General features: G+C 49.7%; 2 protein-coding genes across 2 annotated transcripts; both read left to right on the top strand.

Annotated features, from left to right (window-relative positions):
• Positions 1-5442: 5442 nt before the first annotated feature.
• On the top strand, positions 5443-6809 carry EMWEY_00014820 (TPR domain-containing protein, putative; the record flags this gene model as incomplete). The annotated part of the gene is made up of 2 exons (XM_013479467.1): positions 5443-6390; positions 6630-6809. The coding sequence occupies 2 exons, from the start codon at positions 5443-5445 to the stop codon at positions 6807-6809; spliced, it is 1128 nt and encodes a 375-aa protein (XP_013334921.1).
• A 1782-nt stretch (positions 6810-8591) lies between these two features.
• Positions 8592-15051, top strand: EMWEY_00014810 (hypothetical protein, conserved; the record flags this gene model as incomplete). Its single annotated transcript, XM_013479466.1, has 17 exons — positions 8592-8642; positions 9071-9370; positions 9562-9657; positions 10014-10211; positions 10309-10825; positions 10971-11354; positions 11550-11706; positions 11868-11968; positions 12170-12258; positions 12377-12518; positions 12684-12808; positions 13148-13266; positions 13365-13503; positions 13707-13822; positions 14068-14289; positions 14579-14669; positions 14836-15051. 17 exons carry the CDS (start codon positions 8592-8594, stop codon positions 15049-15051), a joined length of 3063 nt encoding a protein of 1020 aa, XP_013334920.1.
• Between the last annotated feature and the right edge of the window lie 41 nt (positions 15052-15092).

Genomic DNA, 15092 nt, shown 5'->3' with positions numbered 1-15092 from the left:
TGCGACGCCCAGCTCGCCAGAGCGAACGCATGCATGCAAACGCCCTCTTTACCACGTAAGAGGGGCCACGGGACCAGGCGAACTGTTCACTGTGTATACGGTTTGTGCTATGGCTCCACATGCCAACTTGCCTCGATACTGCGGCCCTCTCCAGTCTCTGCAGCTGCAGGGAGACAACAGAGCACGAGTCAACCCCCATCTGGCACGTTTGCATGTGCTGGGCCGAAGGGAACACTAATTAGGAACAGCTAGCTGCGTCTGTATAACCCACCCGCCTGTGGTGTATATGCAACCTCAAGTAATGAATTGGGGACGAAGGACCAGGAGGAGGGCGAAGAGACGAAAAACTGTCCTCGCTCGTCGTTGCCAGTCCCTGCGATACTAAGTATGCAGCCAAGTCTTTCTTGAAGAAGAAACCATTGCGAAATTTGATGTTGGCTCTCACAAAACCCACGTCTGCTTCTACAGGGACAAAATACACTCTCCTCCCGATTAGGAGCCGCTTCATGGCTGCTATGCAAGCTGGGCTGATCGCACTGGGGTTGCAACTATCGCCAGCGGACCTGACCGTACCATCTTGTGGCTCGTTGGGCACTGCAGCAGCAGCAGCAGCAGCAGCTGAAGACGTCTCTGGGTATGCTCTGTTAAGAGGCAGGTCAACAGTGTCTAGACGGAGGGCGATGCAGTCACGCGCGCGGCGCGATTGTAAGAGCGGTTGCAGGGGAAGCAGAGGAAGTAGGGCATGCATGAGAGGCAAGTGGTTCACATATATGTATCCTGATCACAAACCGCGTGCATAGACGGGAAGCGCACTCAGCAGATCTACGCAGTATAAATGCAAGTACATGTATTTATGCATTCGGATTACAGCGCGCGCGTGTCGTCACCTGCCCTGTTGGCCGACGGCAAAAACAATGCCCATCAGTTCCTTGCGCCTCTCATATACCCTCTGAGGAATGTCCTCTTGCCTGCTTATTCGATTTATCTGCACATACAGCAGCATGAATGTATATGGTGTGATTGAGATGGGGGAGTGTGCACGATATCCCGGCTCTACTCAGCTTCCCGCCGCCCACCCTATGGTCAGGAATGTTTTGTTTTAGTGCAATGAGGAGAAGGAAAAATATGGAGTTAAGGCATGCTGATATCCAACGCCGATTCGCATCTACCGCATCTCGTAGTTGATCCCACAATGAGGACGTCTGGAGCTCCGTCCGAGATGCTGGGACCAGTGGATTGCTTTTGGGTCCTTCATGGTCCTTGAATTTCATTTATCTTAATAGCATGTACGTAAGTGCTTCCTATTCCCAAAGAGGAAGATGTGGGCACGCAGAATCCTGCAGTTTCACAGCCGCGCCGCGGTGCACGCGTGCTGCTGAACAGCAGGCGATCGTCTGGGTCCCTTGACGGGAAATGTCACAATTGATAACAGAGGTAAAAGCATGCTCAGTAACAATGTTAACGAACATATGTGACTGGGATTGTTGGCAGGAGGGCGGGCCACTTTTTTGCGGGCACGCTGTGTATTTACTGCATGCACGAAGGCACGAAGTTCAAAGCAAGTCAGCGCTGAAGTCCGTTATGTAGCAGGAGCAAATATAGTCCTAAGCAGATTCGTAGCTAGTCAATTTGCTTTTACCGGACTATGAAATGACGATGTTTAGCCGTATCACTCTTCTGATTGTCCTGTCAATAGTAAGAACCTGCTGAAGGAAGCTCCAGTCGGCTGCGCATTCAAATACAGGGTTGCAGTGCACAGAAAGCACGGCGAATCGTAACACCGCTGCGATTGATCCTTCAAGCTTGTTGCCAAGCAGGTTTGGGTTTTATTGGGGAATTTTTTTCGGCAGGGTCTGACGCTCTAATTCAGCTCTTTGTTGCACCCCATGGATTTCCAAGATGACTGGCAAGCTAGCGAACCAATCCCAATTGACATATTCTACAAAGTCCCAAGTACGCTAAAATCGGTTTCGTCTTCATGAGCAAGGATTTCGCAGGGAAAATAAATCAACTTCAGTCAATGGTGATGGTGACCTGCGACGAGCATTAGAACGGGCAAACGATGTTGCACGTGCGTTGAATGTCTGCAAGGCTAATTGCTCTGTTTAGAAAATGAACTGCCTGGGGAATCTAAGTGATTTCTGCACAGGTACTGTAGACACATTTCTGCTGATTTATGGGGAATAGAGTGTTTGCCATCAGCGGCGGAGGGAAATGAGCCGAGAATTGCAAGACAAGGTTAGCTAAACAGATCGTTGTCTGCGAAACGACAAAAGTTTCATAGTGTGGCATTTCAGGAATACATCCGACGACAAATTTCGTCTAGATTGGACAATTCACGGAAAAGACTGAGCACCGCACGACACTGAAGTGCTGGCCATCATATTCAGCATTCCCGTTGATAGCGCGAATGTTCCATCCCGTTGCCAGAATAGCGAGTTTGTCTCCCGCATTCTGTAAATACGAAATTGATCACCTTCCTGGTGGGCAGTCCCTTACTGCTGCTAAAGTGCTTCAAATGCATTAAAACCTCATAGCCACTGCCTTCCTGGTTTGCTTGTTGCCATGCACTTCCTTTTGACACTTTAAATACTGCTTGGCGTGAGGATATGTCCGCCTTTCCACTATATTTATTCCAGTAGACCTCGGTAGAGGCCTGTTTGCAAATGCCCCTACACCACTCAGTCCCCGGCGCATGCCTAGGGCCAGCCTGTCTTGGTTATGTGACTTAGTTTTGAAGTCCAGCATCATGGTAATACAGTTTTTCGCTAGGGTGAAACCCAATTTTTCTTACACGTCCAGTTATCCACTTATCCACGTATTCTGTCCGGCATTGACGAAATGAAGTCTCAAAGACTACACCAGGTTGGTTCCCCTTGTTCGCATAGTTTTAGGACATAGTGATACTTGCAGCCCGTATAAATTTGATTTGCAACTATTTAATTATCAATGCAAAGCTGCAGGAGCAATGAGCTTACTGGTGGCGGCTCTTCCAGTGCGGCTATCACCGTGGTAATGCCACATCATTGCTGCGCAGTCTAGCTTCAAGCCATAACACTTCGTTGACTCTTAGCTCATGCAGTGGTGTGATGTTCAAATACTTGCCTTTTCAACGCTGTTGTCACAGACTTCCATGTTCAGATAGCTGCAATCTGGTACAACATCAAAGAAAACCGAATTTGCCTCTGGGTCTGCCCCCGCATGTTTTCGTATGTTTCGTATGCCGGTACTGTAATGCTGTGTTGCCGCAACTTTTTGTCCGTTACTTTTGAGGGCTGGCACATGCACCCCAAACCTTTGTTGGGAATATTAAGGAACCAGTTCCATGGCCATTAGCTGTTTGCAGTTTATTGTTAAATCTGCGCCGCCAAGCATACTTCAGATTGCCCCTCATTTGGGCAATGCATTGCTATCGAAAAGCAAAAATATATCAGCTGCGGCTTTATATCGAGACTGGTACTTGTCAAGTGAGTACACATATTGCCTCACGTTGCGTTCTATCGGCATGCCCCCTACTAAAAGAACTCCCAGGCGATAATTTTGACATGTTCTTTCCCTTCCGGCCATAAAAGGTTGCCATCTACAGTGCAAGATATCTCAAAAGTTTGCATGTAAGCCCCAGAGAAGGGGAATCACCTCTTGGGCAGAAACGTGATGTCCGCACCTCCTATAATATGAGAAAAAACGTTAAAAGAAACTCAAGCTCCTGCTCTGCGCGCAGAATTCTGCGTCCATACGGAAGTATATGATACTAAACTGACGGACGGCATGTGAGGATCGCCTTTCTGCCGTACATGAGAAACTCGCAACGGCCGATGCATTCTTCAGAATTTTCTCAATCAAGGCGATTTTCGTTAGATGATGTGAGAATAGTGTGCCTTTCTCCCGTGACAGAAGCTCCCCGACTGTTGCTTGCTCCCTCACTCGAAGGCAGATCCTGCCCAACTTTAACAATTTAGGAGGAGGGAATACTGAACACTGAACAAATATTTTAAGAGCCTCCCTAAGACCCTCCCTCTCTTGTTGGAAAGCAATTTCATGACAAAGCACTTCTACACACCAAAATAACCAGCGGTGTAGATGGGATTCACCGCTCGTCTCTTAGTTGCGCAGCTCTACCAGGTGCCACATCCTGAGCCGAGGACAATGGAGAGCTGCACCACAGCATACAAGCGTGGGGGTTTCCAAAAGGGAGCCATCCCAACAACAATTGCATTGGCCCGCGACTGCTACAGAAAGTAGGAGTTTCCGATTCATTTTACTTTGCAGCAACCTATGGTGCAAAGCAAGTCACCACGAACCTGCATCAAAACAACCTCTGTATTAATTGTCTATAATACCACAGACGACTGTAACATTTTTACCATGTTGGTGCATGCCCCTTCTACTGGGGAGATTTATCTCTCACAAGTACGAAATGATGGAGGGGCACTGCTGAGAGCTGCTTGGTGTGGTCCACTAACCTATGGCTAATCAACGCGTCTCCAACGCAGGCATCGAATAAATGGGTATCCAGGTACACGCAATCAGAGGAAAGACAGAAAATAAGGTAAAGACCTACAAGATAAAGAAACAGAGAATGCAAGGCTGCGGGCCACTTTAGTTCCCTGGTCTTCGACGGCGGCACCAGGGAAATTCTAAACCCTGTGGCACTCCTCCGTGTTCAGGGTTTATATGCTGTAGAGACAGAATTGAATACACTACTCAATAACGGCAGGCAATTGGGCTATCTAGTTGTCAGCTTCCCTAGCGCACTTCAACAGTGATTTTGGATACACTGCAGTCAAAATGTGACTCTCGGGTGGCCTGGTTCAGGGAAGGCCAAGAGCTGCTACGCCGGCATTCAAGGAACCCCCTATGGGCTCTGTCCTATATCTTTCTTACTTTTGTATATGCTTTGGTTGAATTTTTTGAGAGAGGAAAGAAGGCTGACACTTTCGTGACGGTCTCCTGCACGGAGCCCGGCCGACGCTGTCCTTCATCCGTCGGAACCTGACCCGTGCAAGCGATACGGCTTGCCGTTTCATCACCAACCAGTTCTTGTCTTTGGATTTTAAAGTGTTAGTGTTTCAACGTTTCAAGCTGATGGTAATTCTTTATCAGCTTTGAAATTCTCGGCACTCTGGGTACCTATCCGCTTCGCAGCCACCGAAGCAGCAGAAGCCAACAGACTTCCTCTTCTTGCAGTCGGTTCTTTCCTTGAGTTGAAGCCGTTGAACCGGGCATTTTGTGTACGTACGCTCTGAGGAGATTCTTAAAGTTGCTGGTTGATCAGAGTTTCGCCAACCCTAACCGCCATGGGCAACGCGCCGTCTTCGGTGGCACAGCCGCCTATTTTGGAAAGCGAACTGACAACACCATCTTTGCAGCGTCGCTCTCGCCCTTGCGAAGACAGCTGTGCATATTTGGTGACAGCTCCTCGCCACCAGAATGAGAGTGCGAATGATTCGTATACGTTGGATGTCTCATCAGACGCTTCACTATGTTGCGGTCCGACGCCCAGGAATGGGACCGTTTCCTTTGTATCGAGGTACGCCTAGGGTTTCACGAAAATTTCACACCACCGTCGTCATGGAAGCTTTCAAGGAAATGAACGACCAGAGCTGTGCGAAATCAACTGTGTGCTGCAGGGAGGAGGCCCTAGTGAAAGCGCGGTACTACAGGGAAAAAAATCCTGAACTGGCTAAACGAGCCTATCTTTTTGCTCTAGACCTCCCGTCGGCAAAATTCGCTGGGAAACTACATAAGCTGGGAGCACTTAATCAAACCGAAAACTGCGGCTGCTCATTTGTCCGTTGCAGCATCCCCCAGCCGGTCGGCGCATGCTGGGCTCCCGGCCAGTTCGACCACCCCGCAGTGCTTGCAGGTGAGACTGAAGGGGCCATGCAAAAAATGAGTAGTGCAGAGTTCGCGTCGACTGCGTTCACCAGTGGGAATGTATCCCGCCTGCACACAGACGACATAGATGAGCTTGTGGTGAACAACCCGGCGGCTAAAAGGCTGCATGTAGGCAGTATCTCGGCCCGTACAACAGGAAAGGAATGTTTTGGCCAGCTTGATGACAGTGACTTTAGGGCTGAAATCCATGCAGAACTGGCAGAGCTGTACCTCACTTGTGGAGATCCTCGAAAGGCCATGGAATGCTACCAAAGTGCAGCAATGCTGGCGCCGCATCAGTTGTCTTATTCGTACAAAAGAGGAGTTGTTCTTCAGCAGCTTGGTGAGCGTGATAGGGCAATAGCGTGCTTCCGGGAGGTTCTTCAAAACGATTCTACTTACAAGCCTGCCATCTTCAACCTGGGCGTCTGTCTCGCTGAAGACCCGGCGACGCGGTCTGAGGCTCTTGGAACATTCCAGCACTTGCTTTCTATTGACCCGAACAATGACAATGTATGTGCCACGTCTTAAAACGAACCCCTCCAAGCTACCATGCAAGCACTTGAGGTTTTCCATATGACTTTGGTAGTGCACTCATATGTCCAAAAGTTCATTTTTTAGTGTGGCTTTCAACACCTTTTCGTCGGTATTGCTAAGAAATGTCCAGCTGTAGTGGTTTGCTTATGCCTCCACTAAGGTCACTCGGAATGTTGGAATCTACGCTTGTTACTGTTTGTTTTGCTCCTCTGCAGGCTTTGGATATGATTGCTGATATCCACGAGAAAGAGGGGCGCGTGGCAGAAGCCTATGCGGTAAAGCAGCGCGTTGTCACCCTTGACCCAACTAATTTCCGGGCAGGTAGAGACTTGGCAAGACTGGAGTCAAGTCTTCTAGATCGCGGAGGTGTTCCTGGATATGTTACGCTGAACTGAGAGTCAGCGCACAACTCAGGGCAGGGTTAATTGTTTGCATCTGCTTCCCGTAGGGCCTGCACATGCCTCCAGCATTGCAAGGTGTTGGCTAGGCGGCGATCATCCATATGCAATTCACACACCGCATAAGAGGGGAGGGAGGAGGGGGTAAGAAGCAAATGATTACGGGGTTTCTTGAGAGTCGTACAGAACAGGGGACAGGAGAGTTTCAATGCGAAACATTCCGGTGGCAGGCCTTCGCAGGTAAAGATTTTTGTGTAGTAGGGGCTTGAGCGGAAGCAGACTCTGCATGCATGCAGCAGAAGTGAATGCGTGTCTTCGTAAATGGGACTGGCCCAGTCACGGGCTGAAATAGCGTGTCATTTCTGTAGCTTATGTGGTTGTGGCAAGTTCCACTGGCTGACGGCCCCAAAACCCTTAGTGGTGTCATACAGCAGAGCGGGGCTTCCAAAATGATTGAAGTTCTGGGGGGCGTTGCGCACATTTTTTTTGTGCCTTATCCCTCGACCCATTGATACGGGAGCACACTAGGAGACATTTACTATTGCCGAATCTCCCTCGCAGGCAGACTTGTTGGTACTCGAAATTTTCAGGAAGGAGACGGTTCTACAAACAACTCAATGAATGAAGCTTTGGCAGGGCAGATGCACACAAAGTAGTCTACGCTTTCACTTTCTTGGTCAGATGCAGTGGAATTTTGGGAGCCAGTACACAGCGATGTCAGCAAATGAAAAGCAGTAGTGCTTGGGATACTTCTTTCTGAACAGAATTTGGATAGCTGAATGACATGCATGTCGAAGCAGCAAGGAGTTTATATAGGAGTTAGTATGAGGGAGTTCAAGTAGTTCCCTAACAGGCGCCATATGGGTGATAGCTGAATGTTCGTCCGCCCATACTGGCGCAATAACATTCGAAACGACTGTAATTACTGAAAAAAATCTATATGCTTTTTACCAAGACGGGGCTACACTGAACTAGGTCTCAGTTCTCTCTCAGTTTCTTTGGTGCCTTGCCACCTTCCGCGGGACCTAAATACAGTATGAAGCTTCAGCCTGACTGAAGAACGGGAATACTAGTAATGAAATGCTGGGTAACGTTTCCATTCTACATTAGACTTTCTGGTGGGTACATAAGTTTCCCTTGAGTGTGCTTGGATTTCAACGCCACAAGTTAACCTTGGCAGAAATACCGATTCGGCACACGAGTTCAGGGGTTTGTCGCTAGAATGTCGCAGGGAAAGTAGAGGCAAATATGTGGTGAAGATGTCATTATTATTGTTTTTTGTTAAGGTGGATCGTGTTGCCGGTTGTGGCTTCGCTTGGCACAGCCTTGAAGTCCATTCCTGTCGTAGTGCCTGCTCCACCTGGCAATGCCTTGCCACGTTAAGCCCGTTTTTAGACGTACTAGAATGAAATGAACTCACACACCAAGTATTCCGCACCTCAGAACCAAATTTAATGCCACGCTGCTGCATAGTTTCGTCTACATAAGTTTAATTTGTGCCCCAGTGTGGAGGTCAATCGAGAGGGTTGTCTCGAGATCCTCAGCCCTTGGGCCCTATGTCGGATGTCATCGAACATATTGCGCAGACAGGCAAGGTTTATCTAAATTCATTGGCGAGATTCTCGCATAAATTCTAGCTGCATCTTCTGTATCAGCAGGCGGGCTACCAGTTCGTTTGCCTGCCTCCTGGCTTCCTCTTCGCCCGTGGCAGGATGGTATTAATGGCATTTGGCGTGGTGTAGCAGTAACTTACTGTCAAACATGGTACCCTAGGATGATATGGATGTCCCTGGATTCTGCGTCCTCTTCCCCTTGACAGTCTATGAGGAGGTACATGAGCTAAAGCTGTGCGGGTGGTGATGCCTTGGGGCAGTCAGCTGTGGCTCCTGCTGGGTATGGTAGGCTGGTGGACATGTCCTCACCTTCTTACCTCAGGGGCATTCGTAATAATCCCTCCCACGACCAGATGTGCCTCTTCGAATCTGCAGAAGCCGACGAATTTGCCCAACTTGCTCTTTCTTTTTTCACGCTGGAGCAGCGCATCTTCAGGGCATCCTGAGGGGGGCTTCTCCTGGGCAAGCTCAAACAGATATATCCCCATACAAAGATCTCTAAGAGCACTTGGATCATACGTTAATAATTGCTCTCTAAAACAACACTTGCGTTGCCCCAGCAGACTACCTGGCATTCCTGATTGCGCTCGTGCAGCTGCAGGGCACAGCCTGTGGGACGAGTGCACAATCCCCCTTCTTACACAGGTTGATCGTTTCGTCCTCTTCGGCGACCTACACGTGAGCGAGGCGACACTGCCTACATGTCTTGATGCCCTTTCCCTGGTGCAGCAAGCATGTAAGCGTCAGAGTACATCCGACAGCGCAGGCTACCAGAAAAAACCGACAGCTGTCGCTGGTCGTGGCAAGGAAGGCAACTCAGAATCCCAGAAAACGCCGGCTGTTGCCGTGTTCTTGGGGGATTTCTGGCATTCACGGATCGAGAGACATCTGCACTGGGGTCTCCTGAGACCTGTTCTCGAGTTCTGGGAGCAATGGGATGTTCCAGTGAGCTCAAGTTTCACAGTCCAATTTTCTCTCTACATGCATATGTATGGATGCACTAACCGTTGCCTTCAAAATGCAATTTACCATTTTGTCACAGTGTGCGATTCTCCATCGAGTATGTGGTGCGCTGAAGTCCAGCGGTCATATTGCTGTCGGGCTTTTCTCGTGTGCCTGTTGGAATAATTGATCAGGTTGTCCTGCTGCCCGGGAACCATGACCAACTGTCCTACGAAGCAGGGCGCGATTTGCTACAGCCCCTTGAGAAGGCTGTATCTCGAAGCCCTCTGGTATTGCCGTTGAGACGACCAACCCTGATCAACCAGGAGCTTCTCTTCTTACCACATATTCGTGAGCTGGGGAAGTTACGACGAATTATGAGCCATGCTAAACAGGTGTGGAGGAAAATGCCACTTCATCCAACAACTGGGCATGCCGAGAAAATTGTTTCACTCACATCAGTGTAAATAGATATTCGCGGTTCATTCGCCGTTCCATTTGAGTCGTCCTTCATCTAGAATGCCTAGACTTTTGCGACTCGTCAACCAGAGTTCCCACATATAGCAAAACGACTTCTCTGCGTTCGTGCCCACGAGAGAGCGGGTGACCACAGGCCTGTTTTTCGCCCTGTCTTAACTGTTTTCAGTGCAAGACACTTCGCGCGGTCTTCGGTCACCTCAGTGTTCGTGGAGCCACATTAAATCCCCTTTTAGAGAGCGATTGGGCTATACTAAACGATGGGATAGACATTGATCTACTGCCAGATGTGCCTGTATACTCTGGCCACATACACACCCCGCAGCTGGTTGGCAAGCAGGTTCGGTACGTGGGTTCGCTCTATCAGGTGAGCAGCTTATGAGCAATGTGAAAGCGATCGGCAAGGCGTTTATCGGATAGCTCGGAATCACCTACTCCCAGCCTTGCTTTCATGTTTCGTGCAGACATCACTAGCGGAGGCTTATCAGCGGAAGTGTCTGTATACCATATCTAGGTCGTGCGACTTTGAAGTGGTAGACGTACAAGAGTCCACGGTTGGTCCGAGGCACTTCCCTGTGAGAGACCCGCGTCTCCTGCCCCCACCACAAGCTCTTCGCCGTGGGGACAGAGTGGTTTTGCTACCAAGCACCTCAGCCACAGCGGAGCTCCCTGCCAGCCAAAGTGTTGTACAACCACACTCCCACGAAGGTAGTGGGGGGCAACTGCCACCGCAACGAGAGCTAGATAGCAACGCAGAATCCTTGCAAAGACAGTCTGAAGATTTCGCTGATCAAGAACGCTCCATGCTCAATACAAGCTCTGGGAGCGACCATGCCAGCAGCAGCTGGACTGTGTCACCTAAAGCAACTTTAGGTGGAAGCAGTGGGCTAGACACCGCTCTCAATGAGACATTGATGAGAGGAAAAAATGAATTAAATACGGACCAGCTCCTTCAAATATGTGATGCCTACAGAGAAGCCGGTAATACAGTCTCTGGCAGAATCCGTGGCTACTTTTGGTATTTAAACGCAGCCTTTAAAAAGTGCTCTGAGGCATGTGTTCCCCAAGAAACCATGCGTGTTTGCAAGCATCAAAGAGACACACATGATATCAATTTTGTTTGCAGGCGTATTATTCGATTGCCGGGTCAATCCACTTGCATCAGCTTCTTCCGTGTCTCAGCACGTGACCGCCAGTGTTGGGAACGACCACCAGGAAACGCCCTCACCAATAAACGTTGGGCTACGAGGGCTAGGAAACCCATCTGGCGCGAATCTACAGAATATCTCTACTCATAACTCCCGAGCGGCGGAAGAACAAAGCGCGAAAGACGCTTCACAGGTCTCCACCGATTTTGACAATCTGCTTCCAGATGCAAGCACATCCCCCTTAAGGCTACTTATCCATCATGGCCTAATACCAGTTGAAAACCGCCCGCCACGTGAGGCGCTGCGTGTTTACGCTGATCAACTCGCCAAGGATGGATCTCACACCTTCAGTGAACAAGCATGTACGACGAAGACAGCAGCAAGAACTCTCTTGCATGCCCCATGGATACGCATCGCAGCCTGCAGCTGTTTCATCATGTCTATTTTCACAGTAGATCTGCGTTCGAATATGCAACATTCCGAGCACATGCGCAGGCGTCTATTTATTCTCACATTGTTATTTGCACCGTCTTGCGTTTGCTTCGGAATTTCTCCAGTGGAAGAAGCCGATATGATCCTTAAGGAGCAAGTGGAAGGGGCTTGCTGGAGTGGGGCAGAGAGCTCTTGCAGAGCGGCTTCCCTTCCAACAGGACCAAACGCAGGATGGCCGCATGCTGCTGCAGACCTGGTGATACATCAGGCACGTGTCCAATCGTACGGACTCTACAGGTGTGGACTCCTGGAAATATAGAGAAGATGGCCTTCATTGCCCTTGCGGTTTCACTAGCGTTGATATCGCATCAGCATCACTGCAGTTTTGCTGTTTGATGATCACTGAGTAAGTGAGTAACTCTGGGTTTGCGCTGTCTTCACAGTGGCGTCGTTGTCTTCGACTTGCGCCGACGTGGTATGGTTTTCATTCAAGGCAGCAAAGATCCCCATGCTCGTGGAAGTCTTCATGCTGCAAACGGAGCAGGTCGGACGTGTTCAAGTCAAAACTCAGAAGCAGTTGTACAGGCGCGGATAGTTTACATAGGTTTGGAGGGAGGAAGGTGCCGGATTAATTCTGCTGATATGCCGGATTCTATATGTCTTTTTGGAATTTGCGCTTTTCCCCGTTGTATTGTGCCTGTTTACTAGGCCTGTAGTATCTATACTTTTGTGTGCCTATTTTCAGGTAAAACAACTATGATGCAGGCCGTCGTTTGGGCACTTATAGGCGACGCGGTCTGTAACGGTTTCACTGCTGTTTCGGGAAGACCCAAAGTGAGTCAGCAGATGCATGTTAAATCAAGAAGCTATGGAGCACTTGATTGCCGAAGCAAAAGGGGCTTCTGCAGGTAAATTTCGCATGGTGCTGTGTCAGCGTGCGATAACGTTCCAGGTTACGGGCGTTGTTTGTGATGACGTGCCGCCCGTTTCTACCTTGAACTGCGGGCCAGCAGGCAGCTTCGCATGTGACGAAAGAGGTGCAGAAGATGTGATCCAATGCGCTGAAGATCGGTTCGCGTCCGTTGAACTCGAGGGTAAGCCATTTGCATTAGTCATTAGTAGCGGTAGACCACCTAGCCTAGACTAGCCGAAACTCCCTTGCCGGCAGTGATTAGTGCAGAGTACTCTCCACAGGATACCCACCCCTGTGCCTCACCAACTCCATAGATGACAATGCATGCGTTTCCCCATTTCTTCAGGCGAACTGAATGGAGAGCCATTTTGTCTGCGGAGAATACGTTGGCGTTCGGGACGCTGCGAGTTAACGCTCCATGTGGGGGGCAGGGACATGACGGCTCAGAGCGTCGTAGACACGCAACGCGAGGTGATGTCTGCCAGTCCTATTGCCACAAGTCCACGGGGCTCTTGACAAGGCGTTCTCTATAACCGCGCTCGATGGCGACTGTTTTAATATGCGTGCGTCTGCAGCTTGAATCCCTTTTCGGGGGTAGACTCAAGGCTTGGAGTCAGTTTATCTACTTATCATCCCAAGGGGCTGACGGATTGCTAAGGACTTCAGAAGCGAACTTTTCCGTGCGTGAATGGTTCATCTATAACTCGATTGTGCCACAGAAAATGTAGACTCCGTAAGGCACATTCATGGGCAGAAGGGTTGGCAATATCAGTATATCAGTGTGTTTTCTTGTACTCTTGCAATGCCCAGGCATTACTGTCACTGCTTTTTCCGCTGGACATATGGACCGCTGCGACGGCAGCAGCGCGTGTGAAGCAACGGGTTTTGAGCAAGGCAGCAGAGGCCCTTGACCATGTGGCGGCAATACGGTGGGTAGCCCTTCTATCCCCTCCGTGGCTTGATTTCATTTTAAACTCTGCGTCGGGTGGCACTACTGTAGTGCCGTGTGTGCTGGCTTTTGGAACAGATTGAGAGACCTTCAACGTCTCGTAGGAAGAAGGACGCGTTTTTTACCTACGCATCACACGAAGACAGGACTGACTGTTAACGTCCGCGAATGCGAAGGGACCGACATCGAAGCTGAGGCGAAACAATCTCGTCTAGATGTAAACTCTAGTGACGACCATTCTGTTCTGTCCCACTCGCTTGGAGGGGTGCCACTAGGAGATGGCAAAGGAGCAACACGTATTCAAGCGAGAAGACTGCAGAGGCTTATTTCTCTACTGCGTTCGCGAGCTGCGTTCTATATGTAAGTGACTAACATTGGCCTGAAAGCTTTGTCAGCCTAGTGAGGGATTCTGCGAGATAGGTAATGCTACCTGTAGCTTTGCGATTTGTTTGCGTTATTCCTAGATCTCAGAAAGCAGTGCTAGAAGAGGTGGAGCTTCACCTTGGTCCACAAGGAATCCAGCGCCACCTTCTCGCGTAAGGTGTCCACAGAACTTACCACATGAGGCCAGATGCCCATTTTTACGTAGCTGCATCTGTAGTCTGTTCCCGCACAATAGAGATTTTCTGGCAGGCAGCTTCACGGTTGCAGCACATGGATCAAGCATGCGTGCCCTTGCAAACCTTCAGCAGTCACTCAAATATCTCATGTTTCCTCGGGTTACTGTTCCATTTCGTGCAAGAAATGAGTAGGCCGTGCATTAGCTGCGTACTGTGTGCAGATCAGCCTTATGCCAGCTGGAGGAACAGACAAACATCTACCTTAAACAGGCCAGTGACGGCCTGCTTCGGCTAGATTTCGCGTCATCAAAAACTAGTCGCCTGACCAGAGTGCTGAGCGTCCGCGGCTCTGACGGCGCCTTTAGGCAAGCAGAGGCCATTGCGTGGGATCAGAATACAAATCGCTCCATTACGTCTTCTCAGGTAGATGGCATTGGCAATACGTGTGTACGCTTTTCGGCTCAGGGAAAGGACCATCCACCAAGCTTCCAGCGGGCAACGCCAGCTGATCGGCTTGTGCCTGTACCTAGCATTTGTCGTTATACTTAAGCGCCGGGCTGGCCTCCGATGTAACGTCCTCTTCCTGGACGAGCCGTTTTTGTCGCTCGACAGCGCAAACAAGTAGGTGGTTCGTTTTGACCGTGGGTGTACTGCATATTCATGCATCCAGATTCACGCGTGCATGCCCTGGCAGCACTGTAGGACCCGCTCACTCTTTACGTGTGTTGACAGGCAGCGCGTGCTCGAACTTTTACGAAGCCTCGCCAGCGAGCCTCGGAGTTCCCAATTGGCCGAGTTCGATAGTATCTTTTTCACTCAACATGTAAGATCTTGAACCCCTGCAATAGTCATGCTCTGCACAGCTCCTGTTGTCCGCTAGTGTTGCATATGTTTCCCTGACCGCAGCTTATGGATCATTCCCTCAGTCACCAGCGTAAGAGACCATTGGTAGCACGGCATACAGCTTTGTGAAGTTCTCTTGTGCTCAGGGTCTCGACCCTCGCAAGTGGCGACGCATTCTTGATGCCGTCGATACGATTGCAATTCATAAGAAATCTGGGCACCCTAGCATTCGCACATCTATCTATTTAAAGAGCTCGAAAACAAAGATCACTGGGACAGAGGCGCCCTCAGAACATACAGCAGATGTTAAAATAGGTTCTCCCGGAGCCACGGACCATGAGTCCATGGCTGCAGCAGGTTGAATGCCTTTTTGCCAGTGTAGATGACTGCCTTCGGGGTTAAT

Source organism: Eimeria maxima, genomic scaffold, assembly GCF_000499605.1.
Source record: "Eimeria maxima Weybridge genomic scaffold, Emw_scaff116, whole genome shotgun sequence".
NCBI classification, from domain to species: Eukaryota; Apicomplexa; class Conoidasida; order Eucoccidiorida; family Eimeriidae; genus Eimeria; species Eimeria maxima.
Note: the sequence above shows the minus strand (reverse complement) of the source record. Positions and strands in the feature narration are given on the sequence as shown.